Source organism: Aspergillus foveolatus (genome assembly GCF_047715535.1).
Source record: "Aspergillus foveolatus strain CBS 279.81 unplaced genomic scaffold BDW70scaffold_125, whole genome shotgun sequence".
In the NCBI taxonomy this organism is placed as follows: domain Eukaryota; kingdom Fungi; phylum Ascomycota; class Eurotiomycetes; order Eurotiales; family Aspergillaceae; genus Aspergillus; species Aspergillus foveolatus.
Genome location: NW_027396189.1, coordinates 1600 through 19988, shown reverse-complemented (window position 1 = coordinate 19988; position 18389 = coordinate 1600). Strand labels below are relative to the sequence as shown.

Genomic DNA, 18389 nt, shown 5'->3' with positions numbered 1-18389 from the left:
CAGGAGCCGGATGATTGCCTCCACATTTTCGGTGTCGGTTGGGTCTACAGCAGGAGGCTCGCAGTCATTGTCCGGGTGGTTGATATCATCCACATGAAGCTTGTTAAGGTGGCAGGCCGGTCGCTGCGGACAGTAGGCTTCGAAGCCCTGAGCTTACATTGCCCTGTTATAAAAGTGCCCTCAATTTCAACTCCTCAGGCGGGTAATTCGAGACCCAAACATGAAATATACAGGGAGGGGTCGCATGTTTTCGAATTACCCCGTTCAAGTGCGGCACTTTGGCCATGGCGACAGGATCCTCGGCGTGTACTTATTTGAGCTCCTGTAATATTTTCTCAGCGTGCTCGGAGTACCGCACTAGGAAATATAACAGATGTTGAGATATCACAGTTCGAAAACCGCCGATTTGTATGCAATACGGTCTGGCCGGCTTGGTGGTTTGGACAGTTCGGTGGTGAAGTACGTTAACGTTATTTGACCAACTTAATCATCAAGTTATACGTCCCAATTTGGAAAGTTATGCATTCGATGGGCATAAACGGGCAGCCCGCGGGCGGGCTGTGGCGAGGTCTAAATCCGACATCTACCTAGCCAAATCCAACCAAGATGGGGGCCGTGACATGAAAAGTAAATGTACTGCATCGTGCATAGTCTTAATGCATCCGTCCTATTTTCTACTTGGCAAGTGCAGGAGTGAAATAATCATTAAGACCTGCCTAGGTAAGTTGCATTGCCAGCTGCATCTCTGATACGACAGGGTATCCTTCATAACGACTCGATTAGTAAAATGTGGTATAAATAATCTGTATACTTCCGGCTAGGACTGCATCTACTAGTCATATCTGCTATTTATTGCGTCAGTCCTTAATATTGCGCTTCTTTTCTGGCTCATCGATATTAACTAGAATCCCACCGTCCAAGGAACATGTGGAGATCTCATACAGACTGAATATGCTTCGGCTGGGTTTAACATGAGCATTGTACTGCTCGTTATGCTGCTTTCGATGCCCATTATCTGGAGGCTACAAATGCCCAGGTACAAGGAACCTGCTGTCACCGCAGTCGTTACACTAGGTATGATGTAGGCTAGTCTTCATTTTCTCCCAAGGCCATTCCGCGCTCACTCTTACAACCCTACCCGTGCTGCCATACATTCAAGTTATAGACTCTGAATCAGCGCCTACGGACGGCAGTAGCTATCTATAAGACAATGGTCAATATTGATATGGAAATGTCACGTATATGCCGGTGTCGGTTATTGAGGTGGTTATGTAATCAACATCTAACACGAACGATTTGAATTGAAGGTCTTGATCTCCTAACTACGATCTGTATAGGCAATTTATACCTTTTTCAAAGGTTTCAAAAAAAAGGTTCTCGCTATACAGGAGATATCCTTGTCATACAAACCGTACGAGGCATCAAACAGATATCCCTGCTATACAAACGGCGTAGAGTATTGATATGGAAATGTCATGTATATGCCGGTGTCAACCGGAGGAGGTTCCTCCTTACTAATCAATGTCCAGCACCTCGCTCGTTTACATATCTGTTTGATACTTGTTGTGAATGCTCAGAGGGGAAAGGGCAGAAGGAAACTGTATCAACTACACGGACGTAGCCTACTAAGGATCGGATGCCATATGACGATTGATTCTCTATCTTGTTGACGATAGATCTCTTCACTCTTCCACAATCTGTCTATCTGTTGAGGGGTCAGATCCTCAGGGGTTAGAGGTCGCGCCCAAGCCACGATGTCACGTGGCGTAAGCCGGCTGTCGGTTATTGAGGTGGTTATGTAATCAACATCTAACACGAACGATTTGAATTGAAGGTCTTGTTCTCCTAACTACGATCTGTATAGGCAATTTATACCTTTTTCAAAGGTTTCAAAAAGAAGGTTCTCGCTATACAGGAGATATCCTTGTCATACAAACGGTACAAGGCATCAAACAGATATCCCTGCTATACAAACGGCGTAGAGTATCAAACAGATATGTAAACGAGCGAGGTGCTGGACATTGATTAGTAAGGAGGAACCTCCTCCGGTTGACAGCCTAATCTCTGACCCCTGACCTGACCCCTTTATGTATCGTACAGAGAGAGATTGAAGAAGATACCTATCGTCAACGAGATAGATAATCAATCGTCATATGGCGTCCGATCCTTAGTAGGCTACGTTCCTGTAGTTGATACAGTTTCCTTCTGCCCTTTCCCCTCTGAGCATCCACAACAATTATCAATGCTGACTACGACTGAGAATGTACTGCTGTCTCTCTGAATCCCACGTTGGCAAAACTATTGACAATGATGCGGGTTGCTTTTCTCCCCCTTGCCAAGTATCTGGATCAAGAGTACGAATTTTAGTATAATGTGGCAGTCGGAGTCCATTGCTCTCTGGGATCTCTTCCTCTTCCAGTCTCTTGATGGCACAAGCCACTCAGGACTTGCTGCTTGACAAAGCAGGGTCCAAAACTCTGCGTCGGATACTTGCCACAATAACTTATCATCCACAGATCCTGCCTCTACCTGTTCACGTATTATCTGGCCCGTTCGCTGATACATGTCGATGTGGGCCGGACTTGACCATGCATCTTTGTCAGTAGTGATGTATGCGCGAGAAAGAATCAGTGCTAGATTGGGATTGCCTAGAACCAGCAGACGGCGGGTTGCTGTTGCACTGGGAAACGCCTTTAGTGAGCCAACAATCCTTCTGGCATCTTCCATGGAAAGCTTGCCAAAGATGACGGCGTCGCCTGGAGCATAGTCTAGGCAATCAGCACACAGTTGAGGTGATGGCAGGGAACAGTTCTTCTTTGAAAACCATCTGACTGATCCCATATCGGGTGAAAATGTCCGGCAGACGCGTCGTCTCAAGATACCGTGTCTTGTGTATCTCGTGATAGCTTCCTTCCCCAGGCTTGGAGAGGGCGTGATCAATGACTGAGGGTGGTATGAGAAATGTCATGGAGAAGAGCTGTGGCTTGTTCTTCAATTGTAGCACCAACTCTTCGCACAAGGATAAATGCACCGACCGAATGTTCAAGCCGTGTAACTCGCGGTGTCAGGCCCAAAATCCAGTGACTCCATGCTGGAAGATGCCTTTCGGTCGCTGCAGCCCCGGGCTCGAAGAAGCTCTACGAGAACTGGCTCATTGACCAGTACCTCTCCGTATATTCCATCTCGGATCAAGATGCTATGATTCTCGGTCAGTTGGTGTGTCTGGAGGACGCCGGTACTGGTAGGAGGCGACGTCTCTGTTGAACCAATATATATTGACAGAAGCAACCGAAGCAGGATGATTGGGAAAAGTATGTGCGTGGTCGAGGAAGGACCGTGATCAGGTTTAGGAATCGCAAGCGCCATTGGTTTTGTTAACCCCGCCCCGCGAAACACACCAAGAATTCAGTTAAATTAGACCTTTCAACAATGCATTGGGTTTTGGATATTTTTGACCAACCAAAAGCCTGGCGGGGCAGCCCGCTGGGTTGCCAACAGGTCTAAATAGGTGAGTTACTGTTTTAGTTTCATATTTACGCTAAATATATTGCTTCAGACAAGTCATTGGGAGCAAGCACAATCAAAATATTATCCAACATGAGTTGAGGGTAACTATTGGTCCTAAAGGCACTAAGACAAGAAGTAGACAGGCTTAGCTGATGTCTTTCCCTTTTTCACCCCTCTTGTCAGCTAAGGGCTCAAATACCCCCGCTTTTGCTTCCCATCCCTCCACTATCTCAAGCCAACCTTATACCTTTGAACAATGTATGCGCTCGTAGAGCGAAAATCAGCCACAAAAAAAGCTGCCTGGAGTGAAGGTTTGAGTTGGTCACCATGTTATTCCAATCCCTCTCCGGGTCTGTCCTTGGCCAATAACCACGGGGGGACAGGGCAAGGGCCTGTAGATGATGACGGGGATGTTATCATGGACCTCGAGCCAATAGAATTCAACAAGACGGGCAAGTTGATTAGTTTTATTCCCATTACATTCTCTAACCTCAGGACCAGAAGCAGACGCAGGCGGAGACCAAGGGCCCCCAAATAACAGAACTATCGTTGCCCTAGCTGCAGAATGGCAACCAAGAACCATTGCGCTGATCGGATGCGGTGGGTCAATCCACCCGTTATTTTCAAGCCTAAAACAATCTTAACTAACAAGAAAACCTTCCTCATCATTTTAGGTGTCCTGGGCTCTGCAGTCCTTACTGGTTTCCTCCACCACATCCACGATGCGCGAAGCAACGCACCGGAAAAAAAACTCCGCTTTATTGTCACTACTTGCACTGCTGAATCACAAACGCACCTGAACAAGAAGTTCATGCAAGATGCAGACCGCATATCCTTCGTCAGTGGCGGGGGCAAGGCGAACGTGGTCGCGATGCAAAGTGCCGACGTCGTGTTCTTGGCCTTCCCTTCTTCTTTAGCCTCTACCATCTTGTCTAACGAATATGACCTTGCCGGTGGCCTTGCTAATAAACTTGTTATCAGCCTGCTGAGAGATGTGAGTACGACGGAGATTGATATTCTAATTGATCCGCGATGGCCTAATAGCAAAGCACCTGGAGGTTGTCCGCCGCCGATTATTGTGAGTGCTGCGCCGTACCCTGGTGAGGGTTTGAGGATTGTTGGGAGAAGCAACCTACTGTTTATTCCAGAGGACGCGAGTAATACCTTGCATTGGCTTTTCACGATGGCTGGGAAACTTGATGGCAAGGGTGAGAGTTAGACGGTGTTCTCTAGTTTACGGTTAGAAACGACCGGGGGCTTCCTTGCTAGGCAAGATACCTGATATCAGGCCGGTCCATAGGGAAGCCATCGCGACCAAAGCCTCCTAGTCGTTATGATTGTTTGCATCGGCTTTAGGCCCCAGATGAAGAATCAAACCTGTTTTTGTACCCAGTAAGGTCTTCACTTGCTGTCAACATGCTGTTCAGCTGTCTTTTCCGGGCACTGCTGGCGTTAGCCTCCCTTATTCCCATCCAGGGGTACTTTGTCCCCCCGACAGGCACCGCTGCTCCCGGCACCACAGACGGATGCAGCCAATAGCTACAGTACTCATCCAGCTTGACATGGCGCGGGGCTGGAGGAGCTGTTTGGTATGACAAAGGCCCAGTTTGCAAAATGGTTGCGTACCCTGCCTTCTCCCCATTACGGTATTCCATCACTAACCACACTTGCTACGCTAGAACCCCATCGTTACCGAAACCGGTAGCAGTGACAGCTGTGGTCTCGTCCCAGACTTCTACTACTTTGTCCAGATCGACTTCAATACCATCTCTGTAAGCTCGGTCAATCCTCTACCACATGCAGAGACGGGAGCAGGCTGTGCCCATTATTTTTCAAACACCTACACCTCGCAAATCCACCACAAGCATCTCCTTGACTGCGAACAGAGTGCTTGCTCAGGTACTCACATTTGCGGTCGAATATCTGTGTCGTCAAGGGCCGATGGTCTCCATGTGTAACTTGGGCCCCGTTAGTAATAACTCATGTCAATCAGACCAGAACTTACAATGTGGTGGATGTGTGCTGGTCAGAAAGGATGAATTGGACGAGCTTGCCCGCAGGGCCTTTGTTTCTCTCATCTATATAACCCCAACAGGGAGAAAAAGGGGAGCAATACATACCGTCAGCTGGAACAGGATACGGCGTGGGCCGCAAGCAGTAGCCTTCATTGCGCTTCTCGTTGCTCATTGCACCAGCCCAATTGAGCATCTGGACTCCTGCCATCCATTAGTCGACGGTGAGCTCGTTGTCGCGAGCAAAGTCAGCGTATGCCTGATCAGGCTTGCCATGAGCTGGCGCAGTCGAGGCGATGTTCTTGGACCCATAAAATCAATGACATTGTCAGCGGAATTGGGATCGAAGCGATGGGGTGCCATGGCGCCCTTTCCCCCGGGACTATCTTGAGGAGAAAGACGATAATGATTCACAGATCTTGATGAATATAGCTCAGCTGATAACACTGAAAACCATAAATATACATATTCCCGCTGCGAAGGTAATAACTGATTGGCCTTATGATTTTCTTCACGATTTTCTTCACGATTATCTTGCCTCTCTTTCCTATTTCCCAGTCATTGCCAGTGAAGGTCTTACGGTAGTCAAAAGAGTCGCACTGGAGAGCTCCGGTCATCCGGTGCAATCCTCACTGAGTCCGATCAGTATGAGCCGAAAAAAAAAAAAGAGTGGCTGCTGAGGCCGGAACCAATCCAGGTCTGCGCTTCGGAATCCCCATATGCCAAAGCTGAGGACGCCCATCAGTCCCTGTTCGAATAACGAATTAGGCGGCTTGGATTCGGCTTGTTGCCTTGTTGAAGGCCCCATCCGATCCAAAGACTTTCGGACTTCGAAAGGACGTCGGAACCTTACCCCACATTTCCCATTTACCACGCGGAAAGAGCTGTGGACAGTATACGATCAACTGAGGTAAAGTATTAACTGATATAAGATTGACTGGTTCCTTCGGGGTCCAACGGCTGTTTATTACTCCAGATCACGATTCCCGCGCCCTGAAGGGACTGTGGATTTGAGCCCTCGTAGAACAATTAAACGTACCCCTTGGACCAAGAAATTTAAGAGGATCACGCCTTTAACAGACTATATCTTTTCCCTCTCATATTTACCTCCTACTACGAATTATCAATATCATATTGGTCCGTTACCATCATGCCTGGACCCATACCCACCCACGAAGACCATGTCGATGTCCTCATCGTTGGCGCAGGCCCTGCGGGCCTTATGCTGTCGACGTGGCTTGAGTCGCTGCGGTATTAAGACACGCATTGTCGACAAGCGTGGGACAAAGGTGAGCCTGATCTAGGACATAACATGACCCTACTGCAAACACCCTGAGAGCGGGATGACGACTAACTGCTACGCTGTAGGTCTTCAACGGGCAAGCAGACGGCTTGCATTGTCGCACTCTCGAGATTTTCGACTCTTTTGGCTTTGCACACCGCGCCTCGCGCGAGTTGAATTATATGATCGAGATATGTCTCTGGAATCCGGACGAGAACGGTCGTATTCGAAGATCTGACCGGTTTCCTGATACCATTCCTCAAATCAGTCGCTTCCAACAGGTGGTCCTGCACCAGGGCCGTATCGAGCGATTCTTTCTTAATTCAATGAAGGAGCACGGTAATCTGACGGTCGAGCGCGGCGTCCTGCCCGTCTCCTTCGTAATTGACGAGGCCAAAGCAGCGGACTTCGACAACTATCCCATCAGTGTGACGCTGCGCTTTCTCCGACGAGGACGCCACGCCACAATTGCGGCAGCAGCATCAAAAGTCCGCCGATGGCCAGCGCGCTGTGGTCGATTATGGACTCTCCCGAAGCAACCTGGTCGCCGACGACACAGACGACCTCATCATGGCGGCAACAGCCGACAGTAGCCGCGACGGTCAAGTGGATTTGGTCAAGGCCAAGTTCCTGGTCGGTTGCGATGGGGCTCATTCTTGGGTGCGACATCAAGCCGGCTTCAAAATGGAGGGTGATTCGACCGACTATATCTGGCGAACGTTGGATATAGTCACCATTATCGACTTTCCCGACATTCGCCATCTGTGCGCCATCCACTCCGCCAATGCCGGGACCATCATGGTCATTCCACGTGAGAATAAGCTAGTTCGGCTGTACATTCAGCTACAGGCGACAAGCTGTAACACGAATGGTGAAAAGGCGGACTGATCATGGATCGCACCAGACATCATCCTGCAGTCGGCCCAGCGCATTATCCACCCTTATAAGCTGGATATTTGTACTGTGACTGGTTGGCCGCGTATCAGATCGGCCAGCGCGTTGGAGATCATTTTTCGCTACACAACCGTGTTTTTTTGGCTGGCGATGCGGTTCACACACATTCCCCCAAGGCTGGACAGGGCTTGAATGTCAGTACGCAAGACAGTGAGTTTCGCCCGCCCTTCGTGCTCCGTCCCTCGTGCTCCGTCCCCAGCTCCAAGGCTAATTGATGGAAATAGTGTACAATCTAGGACGGAAGCTCGCCCATGTAGTCAAGGGATACTGCGACCCAGCGATCTTAAAGACGTACGAGTCAGAGAGAAGGGGCATTGCTCAATAGCTCATCGCTTTTGATCACCGCTTTTCTCGACTATCTTCAGGACGGCCGGCTAGAGACATCATCGATGAAGAGGGAGTAGCATGGAGGAGTTCAAGGCGGCGTTTGAGAAAGGGAATGAATTTGCAAGTGGCATAGGTAGACTTCCCCTACTCCTTTCCTGTTCTGGTTCTCGCAATTCCCGACACTGACCAACGTCATATACAGCGGTAAAATATGATACCAGTCTGTTTGTTGCAAATGGCAGCAAGATTGCAGAATCAGATGACAAAGAAGAGCGCCAGGCTACCAGCAAACCACAGCTGGCCACAAAAATCGATGTTGACAAACGGATGCCCAGCTTCAAAGTGCTGAGCCAGGCCGACGCGCGCCTGTGGCATCTGCAAGAGCTCCTGAAAAGAGCAACGGGCGCTGGCGAGTGGTTGTGTTTGACTGTTCAGAAAAGGCGCGACACAGCATGTCTTTGCTGTCCAGATCCCCTAGCACAAAGCCACCACCATGCATGAACAACCCAATAGGAAGAGTGTTTGTGGAAGTGGCAGCAGCTGGGCGGTAGATGTATATCGCCTGCTGTTGACACCAGTCACTGCATTCCCTCTGATCAGGCTGGATAAGTTAGCGAAAGGGCCGCGAGGAGATCCCCAAATTGGCGACGAATATCTGCTATGCTGCCCTGCAAAGCTGATCCTTGCGGGTGTGTTCGAGGGGTATGAGTGTCGGATGGAGGATCCTGGGAGCAGACGAAGCAGGTGGTGGCGGTCCAGTGTGGTACCACAAGAGAGAACCGTCATCCTACTCAAGTCGCGTTATCAGAAATGCCGCGCAAGATTGAGAATTCTGTGTGATCAGCCATGTCCGCCATTTCCTCCAGGGACAGATGTTTGCGCCATACCGGGAGCTCAACCTCCGCCGGGCTTGACGCCCAATCTGGTCGATCCCAAATCCTTGAAAGGCGCCACCATTGCAGTCACCACAATCCCCATCGGTTGGGCCACCTTTGTCGCAGCCAGGACCTATACCAATTTTCGACGGCTGAGCCTGGCGGATTGTACGTCCATCACGTTGATAACCTGGAAGAATACTGACCAGCAGATTTTGTGGTCATCTCATTGATCCTATCTGGCGGATACAATGGCACTGTCCTCGCCATCCTCGAGTACGCCCGCCATCAATGGGACATCCCAGAGTGCTGGTTCAACGCCAAATACATGAGGTAGGAATTGCATTGTAACAAGCTACGCAAGGCTGATCATTCAGATTCTCTACGCCCAAGGGGTTCTCCTCAATCCCGTCATCTTTTTCGCCAAATCCTCCATCTTCCTTCTCTACCGACAGATCTTCACGATCGAGAAACCTATAAAGATCGCCATCCGCTTCGGGCTCATCTTCACTTTCACATGTACTGGCCGCACGTTGGGCTGGAGCCATACTTCTGCGCACCACACGTGGGCGAGGTATGGAGTGAGCCGCTCACGAATGGGCGGCCAGCCAAGCTGATATACTGGGGCATTGTACAATGAAGCTTGGCCGTGCTGTTGGATCTTTATATCTTTTATATCTTCATCTTGCCGATTCCTCGGCTGTGGGCGCTGCAGCAGCCGCTGTGGAAGCGTCTGCAGGTAATAGCTGTATTTTCGACGGCCATGATGTGCGTGGCAAACCCTAAGAGCTTTTATGGAGCTGTTAAGCAGAGCAGGGGCGTCGTCGCCAGCGTCATGGCGCTAGTTTACCGGATCCGTTTGAGAACGACGTCGGACACAACCTACACCCAGAGCCAGCTCTTCATCTGCGTGTGAGTCCTTTCTTAATCGATACTTGTGTTCATCTAACAGTCTAGGAACGTCGAAAACAACATTGCAATCATCGATGCCCTCATTCTCCAAGTTCGTCAAGCGAAGTGTGCTGGAGTCTTCACTTGTGAAGAGCCTTAACTCGAAACTCTACCCCAGCAGTGGAGGGCCCCCCCCTGAGGCTGATCCTCGCTTGAAACGTAGCGAAAGTCGGAACCGACATAAAGCCCAGCAATTATCCTTGAGGGGGCATGGGGCGATTATATCGAGTTGGGGGAGTTGGAGAGGCAAAGAACGGACAGCCGAGGAACCGGCAGTCCCGAGCTGGGGTGGGAGGGGAGGTATTATTGTGTTTTGTGATCTAGTGCGATAAACAAAGTATACAATAGATCTGGAATGATAGCAATTAACGATATTGGACTTATCCGGATGATTGGGAAGGTTAAGGTGGGACGGGTGGCTGTGTTGCTATGCAGACGAGGCCGGCGCTTGTCGAGCTCCGATGAGAATTTAGCTCGAAGCTGCTCCCCTTAAAATCCGTCGAGTTCCTGAATTTCCACAAGGTTTAAGATTGCCAGCCACTCTCTTCCATCATCGTATCTCACCTCACGTCGCTCACCCTCAGACACAACACTACTACCTACACCCATCATAATTGACAGAACCCCCATCGAAATGCACCCCTTCAAGTCCAAATCAATCCTAATAACCGGCTGCTCAGCAAACAGCATTGGTGCTGCCCTCGCCCAAACACTCGCTCAGCACCCGGACAACCATCACATCTTCGCAACCGCGCGCTCGCTCTCTAAAATCCCCGAGTCGCTTGCGTCCCTCCCCAACGTCACGGTCCTGCAGCTGGACGTGACATCTGACCAGTCCGTCACTGAGGCGGTTGAGGCTGTGAGACAGCACACGGGCGCCGACGCTGCTGCCTCTGGTACCAATGCTACTGCTAATACCGCCACAGGCGCAGGGCTGGATATTCTCGTGAACAACGCAGGTATCGGATACACGACGCCCCTGTTGGACGCGCATATCGGTAAGGCGAGGGACGTCTACGAGACGAATGTGTGGGGCGTACTGAGGATGGTGCAGGGGTTTGCAGACCTGCTTATTGCGCGCAAGGGAAGGGTTGTCAATGTTAGTACGAGTGGCGCGGTGGTGAATACGCCCTGGATTGGTACGTTCTGATTTTCAGCCTTGCCAACTCGATGTGTCTTTGCCTTTTCTTTTCGACTTTGTCTGTCGTCTCGTTGCTTTTTCTGCCCCCGCCTCCGAGGTTGCGGTCTTGTGCGCTACATCAGATGATCGCCGATGCGGTGCCCAGTACTTTGTGCGGAGTACTCTGTACAGCCTACTCCGTACATAGTGCTGAGTCAGACGGCGAGTATGTGCATGCGCTGATAGCGCCGGTGGAGACTGGGGCTTGGAGTGGAGTACATTACAACGGACACCTACCAATGTTTGACTATCAATGGCAGGCATATACTCATCGTCTAAGTCCGCGCTGACGCTGCTGACCGAGACACTGCGGCTGGAACTCTCTCCCTTCGACGTCTCCGTGGTATCCCTGATGCTCGGCACGATCGCCACATCCTTCCACGCGAACGAGCCTGCTGTTACACTTCCACCTTCATCCCGATACATCGCTATTCGCGACACGATCTCGCGGTGGGCGAGCGGCGAGGCGGGGCCCAAGCCTGGCAGTGTTACTGAAGCAGCGAAGCTGCTTGCTGGTGATGTGCTAGGCACAGGGACGGGGTTGGTCTGGAGGGGCCCCAATGCCGGTGCTGTTAAGTTTGTTAGTCGATGGTGTCCTGGGTGGTTGGTGGTGAGTTGATTCTATTCCCTCTGGTTCTGATGGGTCCGTGGGTATGGGTGTTAATGGGTGTAGGACAAATTGTTGAGTACTGGGCAGGGACTAGATGAGCTGGAGAAGAGTAAGAAATCAGCGTAAAGCATGGAGAATGGATTGTGAATGTAGGGCAGTCTGCTATCACAGCATGGCAGCTATCTCAGCTTCGATTGATATTGTACCTTACCTAGACGTTCCTCTGCTATGACCCAATAATCTACGACTCTTCAGCTCTAGACGAAACCGTAAACGCCCCAGGAATACCCTGCCTAAACACGCCCTTGGGATCAACATCACTATTTACCCCCCCTTACATCTTGACACTCCCCTCCCCGTAACTCCTAATCGAATCCTGCCAGTCAGCTGCATAGCTCAGGTACAAGCACGGCTCGTAATTGCCCAGCCTGCGCGCATCCTCTTCGATCCCTTCAAAAAGCACAGGGGCTGTGTTCTTGACGATGGCATCGTCCCTCTCGTCTTCCATAGAACACTTAGTAGCGTGACGACCTGGGACCCTGTCATCCCCGCGAGGCCGAATGCGTTTTCGTTAGGTGCGCGCGCGTAGATAGCTGGTGGAAGAGGCTTCAGCGAGATTGACCAGACGTTGTCCCGGGCGCTCTCAATTGTTGACAGGCTGTTCATCCAACGTAAATATGTACGTTGAGCATGTCGAGCTTCAATTTGTGCGTTGTGGCCACAGATAGTTGTCTGTCATTATTGACATCAGCAGCAGCGCGGTAATCAGGGGAACAAAGCAGGAAACTTACCAACTCCCACCTGGCTAACAACCCCTGCTCCATTGCTATGTTGTGCACACTTGAAAGCCGCATCATGCTGTGTATCAACTGCATCATAAGAAACTGCTCAAAGGCCTCTACATACCGTTCAACAGTTTACACAATGCTATTCACGATTCCCACTCCCGCTCGGCAGCAAACCCAAAGCCCGTAATCAGCGAGGCCTATTCTTCGTACCCGTCTTCACCGTTGATGGCCTCGGTCGTCGATCGTGTCTAGCGCATAGTGCACCAGTCAGCCCCAGAGGGGACCCTGTTTGAAAGTTTTCCAGTTGACTCGTGTAACAATGCCAAAGACGCCTGAACCGTCGCGGAGCGCGATTGTAAGTTCGGAATTCTTCTTGTCGGTCGCGCGGGCGATTGTCCTGTTGGCGATGGCCACTTCGAAATCGCTCACCATATCACTTGTCCAGCCATACCGCGGGGAGTGGTAGGATATGGCCCCGCCGAGCGTGAGTCCGCCGACACCATCCTGTGCCGCTCGGCTGCCTGCGACAGAAAGACCTAGCGGGTCGAGGAGGCATAGACTTCGCGCCATGTGGCACTGACGCCGACTGAGGTCACTGCCGACTGAGGTCACGTGGGGTTCGCTGTGAGGGAAAGAGACTCTGGTTCCGAGAGAGAGCAAGAAGGTTAGGCACTTAGGGGTAGATAGCCAATGTCAGTACAGTTCACTCAACCCTTCTTTCAAGTATACCGCAGCAAGTAAGGGGATTGGAATGGGAGAGGTGAATGGGGCACTCACGCAAGCACGGACACAGGGGGAAAAGGATGAGAAGCTGAAGGGGGCATTGATGTCGAAAACGAGCGATTGGCTCATGATATCGATATCAATATGAAAACAAATATCACTTTGCCTCGTGGGATTATAGTTGTTTCAAGAGCTCGTGCTGGGGTTTGGGGGCGTAGGTAAGACGCTGCTTATTGCCTTCTTTGTTTGCTGAGGAAACAAGCATCGCCATCGTGCAGCCTCTCCCCCGTGGCTGACTTTTAAGTCCGCATCCACCTCGCTGCATCATCTCAATTATCTTCACTGAGAGGTTTTTCGAGGTTGCCTGCTGTTCCAACATGATCCATGCCTTAATCGCTGCTGTTTTGTTAGGGCCGTCTGTAGGAGCTTTAACGTCTACACCCAGCTGTGTACGTTACCTGATATCTGCAAAATTATTGGGACGCACTGACAATTGACTCAAGTGCTACAAATTATCCGCCGCCCTTGGTTCTAAGGTATCAAACCCTGATAGCTCAACATACAATACCTCGATCTCATCGTACTGGTCCCAGCAGGAGCAGCCTATCAAGCCCTCTTGCGTGTTCACCAGCATCAGCGCAAGACGTGTCAGTGGCACTAAAGATTATTGTTCCTAGGTCTTGTAATTTCGTAATAGCAGCGGCGGGCACGGGGCGCTTGCAGGGATCGCTAATCAAAGACGCGGTTACCATTGACCTTGGCGGCTTGGATAGTATACAGATCTCACAAGATGCGTCGTCTATTTCTGTGGGTCCCGGTCAGCGATGAGGAAATGTATATGCTGCGTTAGATGCTAGGGGTGTTTCCGTCCCAGGGGGTAGAGATAGTCCTGTGGGTGTTCGGGGAACTACGCTTGGTGCTAAGACGACTCTATAGCCCCTAGTATATGTGTCAAGCTGAAGAGAAAACAGGCACTTTCAACTACTTCGCGCCTCTAGCCGGCTTTGCCTGCGACGACGTCATCTCGTACGAAGTTGTTCTGGCCAATGGTTCAATCGCCACTGCAACAAACAGAACACACCGCGACGTCTGGCTAGCCCTCAAAGGCACAGGCAACAATCTAGGCATAGTAACGAACTTCGTCTTCAGAACTTTCCCGCTGGGGATGTCTGGGGAGGCCAGATCTACTACCCGGTCAGCACACTGGATGCACAATTAACGGCCTTCAGTGACTTTGTGGCGGATCCCAACTACGACATCAGGTCTCATGCTTAACTTCGCGTACTCGGTGGCAACTGGGTCCCTTTTAATGGCCCAGCTCTCGTATGCTGCCCAAGTGCAGGATCCAGGGGCATTCAGGGTTTTCACGGCAATGCAGCCTCAGAGTGCGAGTAATATGACGATCCACAAGTCTTAAGAATCTCTCAATTAGGACGGGGCAGCTGGCTCCACCGTCTTTCGGGTAAGTAGTTATCTTAGTTTTCCAATGCTTCATCCATCACCACCAGCAGCATGGCATGACCGTAATATTCATTAAGCATTACCAGCTAACACAACTTAAAAGACAGGTAGTGTTCGCCGTAACTTTCGAAAATTCGCTCTCGATGCTGCACACAACGTTCGATATTCGGAATACCAGCACTGTTTCGATCTCACACATCCCAGGCATAGCCTGGTCTCTCAGTCTGGTCCCAATAGTTCCCGCAATAACAGCTCAAAGTGCCGTTCGTGGCGGAAACGTCCTGAGTCTCGACGATGTTCCTGTGCAAGGTCTGATCCTGGCAATATTATCAGCGTCGTTTAATTCTTCGGCTGATAATGCGGCCGTCAGTGCTGCGGCGGAAAGACTCAGGAACAGTATTATAAATGCGGGGACGGCTGAGGGCGTGTATAATGACTATGTTGATAATAACCATCCGGGGCACTGGCAGAATCCGATTGCCAGCTATGGGTCGAGCAATTGGGAGATTATCAGGGAGACCGCGGAGAAATACGACTCTGATGGTGTTTTTCAGGTTATTTGTCCGGGGGGGTTTAAGATATAACGTATTCGGTAAGCCAGTCGGCCACGTCTCATAAATCTCGCGCGATCAGAATACTACAGTAATTCAACCACCAACCATGCCTCCAAAAGCGCGTCAAAACTCAAGAAACTCGATCGAGAAAGAAGGAAGGGTTCTCCTTGCATTATCTGCTTTGAAAGATAAAGAAATTGCAACTATTCGTGACGCAGCCAAGAATTTTAATATGCCTCGCTCAACGCTTCAAGACCAACTTCGCGGTAGAATATATCGCAATGAGATACGCGCAAATGGCCATAAATTGACTGCCAATGAAGAGGAGTTGCTTTCACAGTGGATTCTCTCTAGGGATCAACGTGGAGCAGCTCCTAGGCCACTACATGTCCAACAAATAGCCAATTTTCTTCTAGCAGAGGGTGGTTCAACCCCAGTACAGACTGTTGTGAGAAATGGGTCTACAATTTCATAGATCGCCACACAGAGCTAAAAACAGCTTGGTCCCGGCGTTATGATTATCAGCGTGCTAAATGTGAGGACCCAGGGGCTATTTAAGCATGGTTTGATCAGGTACAAATTGTAACGGGCGTAGGCAGTATTATTTTCAACTGGCTGTCCTGTATAAACGAGTATCACAAGCTTAGAGAAAGAAACAAGAGATAGAAGCGTAGATATCTTCCTCCTCCCTTTTATCAACCTTTCCCAATCATACGTCGAGACTTCCGACTTCCCGGACTTGCATGCCGACGGATCTCTTTCCCGAAGTTATGAGGACGGATCTCTTTTCCTACGAGGCCGCAATTCCGAGGCTGTACACTGATGTTGCAGAGACTTATTTAGAGCCAGGTTGAGGGCATGGCCGACAACCAAGATCCAGGCCATATCCTGTGACACAAGTTACTCTTCACACTCGTTTCTATTCCGCATTAAACCGGGATACTGATATGGTTCCAGATACCCTCAGGTCAAGATAGTGGCAATGGAACTCCGCAAGACACTATCAAGCTCTAAGGTTGTTATAAGGACGACCCCTCGTCCAACTTCAACCTCTGAGGTGGCATGAAGGACTACCCGATGCGCGGTCCAGCCGTCTGAACTGGCAACTCGGCCTCTAGCACTGCCGCTAACTGGTGTAACGCGGATGACTCCAATAGGTGTTCCTACCAGAATAATCTCCACACTTGCAAGAGTAGCTTCAGTCGCCGCCAGCATGCCCGTAACTTTAGCCACCGAAGTATTGGAGTGACACAGGAGGCCGTGGACCATTGCTTAGCGGACTTTTCAAGGGTTGGAACGTAAACTGGAGAATCGGAAAGAGTCCCTTTGTCTTCCCACACCTTGTACTATTGGCGAGTGTATTGCGTGTTACTAGACTGTAGCTTCCTTTGGTAAGGCAAGTGATTGCAATCCAGTCATTCTCGATCAAGTATCTTCAGTAATTTACAGCTGCACTCTGTAATGCTGGCCATGGGTAGTAGTATATACGCTGGTAAGTTGGTACTGCGCATAAGAAATGCAAAGGCCTACTAACTCGGCAGGTCCATTCTTCATTACTGCCGTGTCCAATAACGTTATAGATTCTCGTTTTAGAGTCTGAGGACATGGATGCAGATAGCTAAGTTGGGCCAGATCCTGAAGGTCGTGAGATTCAGGTGACTGGCCTTGCTAAGAATCCAACAATGGCTATACCTGGCTGACATATAGCCCCGAAATGGCGAAAAGGCTGTGCAGTGAGCACTTGCCACCTGGGCATGCCACGTGGGCGTTCCTGCTACCCCTCACAATTCAGCTTTTAGGGAAACTCACCCCGTCGCAGCCGTCAGGACATTGACAGATATTTGGATGCTGTTTCCACCCACCATATTCTAGTCTCCAACCAATCATCCTTTAGAATACAGTCACATTTTTTTCAGTACAATGTCCGCCGCCAACCCCATCCAGGAGAAGCTGGAGAGGGTCCGGCGCCTCCAGCGAGGAATGGCTCTCGCGTACGCAGGCTTGGGCGCATGGTAAGATGAACACATGCCCATGTCCAAATTAGCACTGCATTACATAACGAGCACTTACCCTTAAATTTGTCGCCGGGCAGGTGTCTCTTGCACCCAGCATCTGCTATGCGTCTCAGCTTCAACGCCGAACACGTCACGACGGACCGAGCATCCTTGCTCCTCATGCAGTGCTTTGGCGCGCAGGCAACAACCTGTGGTATGCTTCTGGGCGTGGCGAATATGAGCAGGACCAGCTTCACAGTTTTCAGTCTGGCCATGGTGCCCTATATCGTCTTCAATGTATGGTTTGGCATCGGGCCCGGGAGGGGTGTGTTTACGCATATGTTGTGGTTGGACTTTATTGGAAATGTTTTCTTTTGCTTGGGTTCGTTGTACTGTGCTATTTTGTTGAGGGAGGTTCCTGGGGATACGGGGGTTGCTGGGAGGCACCGGGTTGATTGATTGCGTTGGTGCTTGAAAGTGTGTTAAGAAAGCTATTGCGGCGTAAGCATGAAGTATTGTTATCATTGATGGGACAGTTTCGCAAAATTGATGTTGCATTGTTGAACCGAGCTGCTGGAGATCACTTGGTCTGCTAGTAAAATATGGATACCTCACTGCGACTCATGAGGGCTTATCCCTCTGCCTAACATTCCAACTACCTATCAACCTTTTTCAAAGTCACAACATCTAGCGGCATCCTCGTCGGAAACCCAACCCAACCTCAACCGACCATTTAGCTCCGAAGCTCACTTCTTTATTCCCAGCCCACAATCTGGATGCTGGCTGTCACAGATTTCCGCGCCGTGGTCATGGTGGGCAAGCTATGACACCCCAGTAGAGGGAGTTGGTACAATAATCCTCCAACCTTGGAGCGGGCCGCGTCGTGGGTCGTGTTCGAGTTGTGGATCTAAAGATACCTAAGCCTGCGAAACCAAGACTGATATGCACCAAACCATTGGGGCTATATCTTGGCTATTTAACCATAAGACTTCTAACCAATAATGTCTAGAAAGCTCTTGTATCCTGCAAATATCAAAGATCTTATAAAACTCTATTTTTAGCCTTGGCCTGGTTGTTTCCTTCACTATAAAAAGAGCTATTAGATTTTTCTGAGCGGCTTATTGACAAGAAATGCGAAGACACTTCTGATTACAAGGTCCAGTCAATATCA

At 50.1% G+C, this 18389-nt stretch overlaps 9 protein-coding genes across 9 annotated transcripts; 7 read left to right on the top strand and 2 right to left on the bottom strand.

Annotated features, from left to right (window-relative positions):
- Positions 1–2239: 2239 nt before the first annotated feature.
- On the bottom strand, positions 2240–3366 carry BDW70DRAFT_154339 (uncharacterized protein; the record flags this gene model as incomplete). Its single annotated transcript, XM_073739828.1, has 5 exons — positions 2240–2404; positions 2434–2768; positions 2833–2910; positions 2945–3091; positions 3336–3366. The coding sequence occupies 5 exons, from the start codon at positions 3364–3366 to the stop codon at positions 2240–2242; spliced, it is 756 nt and encodes a 251-aa protein (XP_073591068.1).
- A 397-nt stretch (positions 3367–3763) lies between these two features.
- Positions 3764–4726, top strand: BDW70DRAFT_154338 (uncharacterized protein; the record flags this gene model as incomplete). The annotated part of the gene is made up of 2 exons (XM_073739827.1): positions 3764–3818; positions 4182–4726. The coding sequence occupies 2 exons, from the start codon at positions 3764–3766 to the stop codon at positions 4724–4726; spliced, it is 600 nt and encodes a 199-aa protein (XP_073591067.1).
- Positions 4727–6706: 1980 nt separating this feature from the next.
- BDW70DRAFT_164664 (FAD-binding monooxygenase) lies at positions 6707–7689 on the top strand (the record flags this gene model as incomplete). The annotated part of the gene is made up of 3 exons (XM_073741523.1): positions 6707–6808; positions 6888–7229; positions 7279–7689. 3 exons carry the CDS (start codon positions 6707–6709, stop codon positions 7687–7689), a joined length of 855 nt encoding a protein of 284 aa, XP_073591066.1.
- A 1248-nt stretch (positions 7690–8937) lies between these two features.
- On the top strand, positions 8938–10202 carry BDW70DRAFT_145166 (uncharacterized protein). The gene is made up of 4 exons (XM_073738384.1): positions 8938–9125; positions 9170–9290; positions 9335–9869; positions 9915–10202. Exons 2-3 carry the CDS (start codon positions 9249–9251, stop codon positions 9572–9574), a joined length of 282 nt encoding a protein of 93 aa, XP_073591065.1. The 5' UTR covers positions 8938–9125; positions 9170–9248; the 3' UTR covers positions 9575–9869; positions 9915–10202.
- Positions 9333–10202, top strand: BDW70DRAFT_145163 (uncharacterized protein). Its single transcript, XM_073738383.1, has 3 exons — positions 9333–9725; positions 9789–9869; positions 9915–10202. The coding sequence occupies exons 1-3, from the start codon at positions 9594–9596 to the stop codon at positions 9996–9998; spliced, it is 297 nt and encodes a 98-aa protein (XP_073591064.1). The 5' UTR covers positions 9333–9593; the 3' UTR covers positions 9999–10202.
- A 45-nt stretch (positions 10203–10247) lies between these two features.
- Positions 10248–11948, top strand: BDW70DRAFT_145160 (oxidoreductase). The gene is made up of 3 exons (XM_073738382.1): positions 10248–11047; positions 11349–11698; positions 11762–11948. The coding sequence occupies exons 1-3, from the start codon at positions 10543–10545 to the stop codon at positions 11822–11824; spliced, it is 918 nt and encodes a 305-aa protein (XP_073591063.1). The 5' UTR covers positions 10248–10542; the 3' UTR covers positions 11825–11948.
- A 735-nt stretch (positions 11949–12683) lies between these two features.
- BDW70DRAFT_164661 (uncharacterized protein) lies at positions 12684–13056 on the bottom strand (the record flags this gene model as incomplete). Its single annotated transcript, XM_073741522.1, has 2 exons — positions 12684–12734; positions 12805–13056. The coding sequence occupies 2 exons, from the start codon at positions 13054–13056 to the stop codon at positions 12684–12686; spliced, it is 303 nt and encodes a 100-aa protein (XP_073591062.1).
- Positions 13057–13586: 530 nt separating this feature from the next.
- Positions 13587–15288, top strand: BDW70DRAFT_166351 (uncharacterized protein; the record flags this gene model as incomplete). Its single annotated transcript, XM_073741966.1, has 10 exons — positions 13587–13658; positions 13713–13829; positions 13873–14026; positions 14060–14125; positions 14181–14376; positions 14409–14437; positions 14472–14569; positions 14628–14671; positions 14774–15224; positions 15268–15288. 10 exons carry the CDS (start codon positions 13587–13589, stop codon positions 15286–15288), a joined length of 1248 nt encoding a protein of 415 aa, XP_073591061.1.
- A 1856-nt stretch (positions 15289–17144) lies between these two features.
- Positions 17145–17677, top strand: BDW70DRAFT_164659 (uncharacterized protein; the record flags this gene model as incomplete). Its single annotated transcript, XM_073741521.1, has 2 exons — positions 17145–17236; positions 17317–17677. 2 exons carry the CDS (start codon positions 17145–17147, stop codon positions 17675–17677), a joined length of 453 nt encoding a protein of 150 aa, XP_073591060.1.
- Between the last annotated feature and the right edge of the window lie 712 nt (positions 17678–18389).

Bases quoted from the DNA above. Each gene is read 5' to 3' on its own strand.
- BDW70DRAFT_145163 (XM_073738383.1), top strand. From the start codon at position 9,594: ATGAAGCTTGGCCGTGCTGTTGGATCTTTATATCTTTTATATCTTCAT. The intron at 9,726-9,788 runs GTGCGTGGCAAA...CGTCGTCGCCAG, and splicing joins GTATTTTCGACGGCCATGAT to CGTCATGGCGCTAGTTTACC. The intron at 9,870-9,914 runs GTGAGTCCTTTC...CTAACAGTCTAG, and splicing joins AGCCAGCTCTTCATCTGCGT to GAACGTCGAAAACAACATTG.
- BDW70DRAFT_145166 (XM_073738384.1), top strand. From the start codon at position 9,249: ATGGGACATCCCAGAGTGCTGGTTCAACGCCAAATACATGAG. The intron at 9,291-9,334 runs GTAGGAATTGCA...CTGATCATTCAG, and splicing joins TTCAACGCCAAATACATGAG to ATTCTCTACGCCCAAGGGGT.
- BDW70DRAFT_145160 (XM_073738382.1), top strand. From the start codon at position 10,543: ATGCACCCCTTCAAGTCCAAATCAATCCTAATAACCGGCTGCTCAGCA. The intron at 11,048-11,348 runs GTACGTTCTGAT...TATCAATGGCAG, and splicing joins GGTGAATACGCCCTGGATTG to GCATATACTCATCGTCTAAG. The intron at 11,699-11,761 runs GTGAGTTGATTC...TAATGGGTGTAG, and splicing joins GGTGTCCTGGGTGGTTGGTG to GACAAATTGTTGAGTACTGG.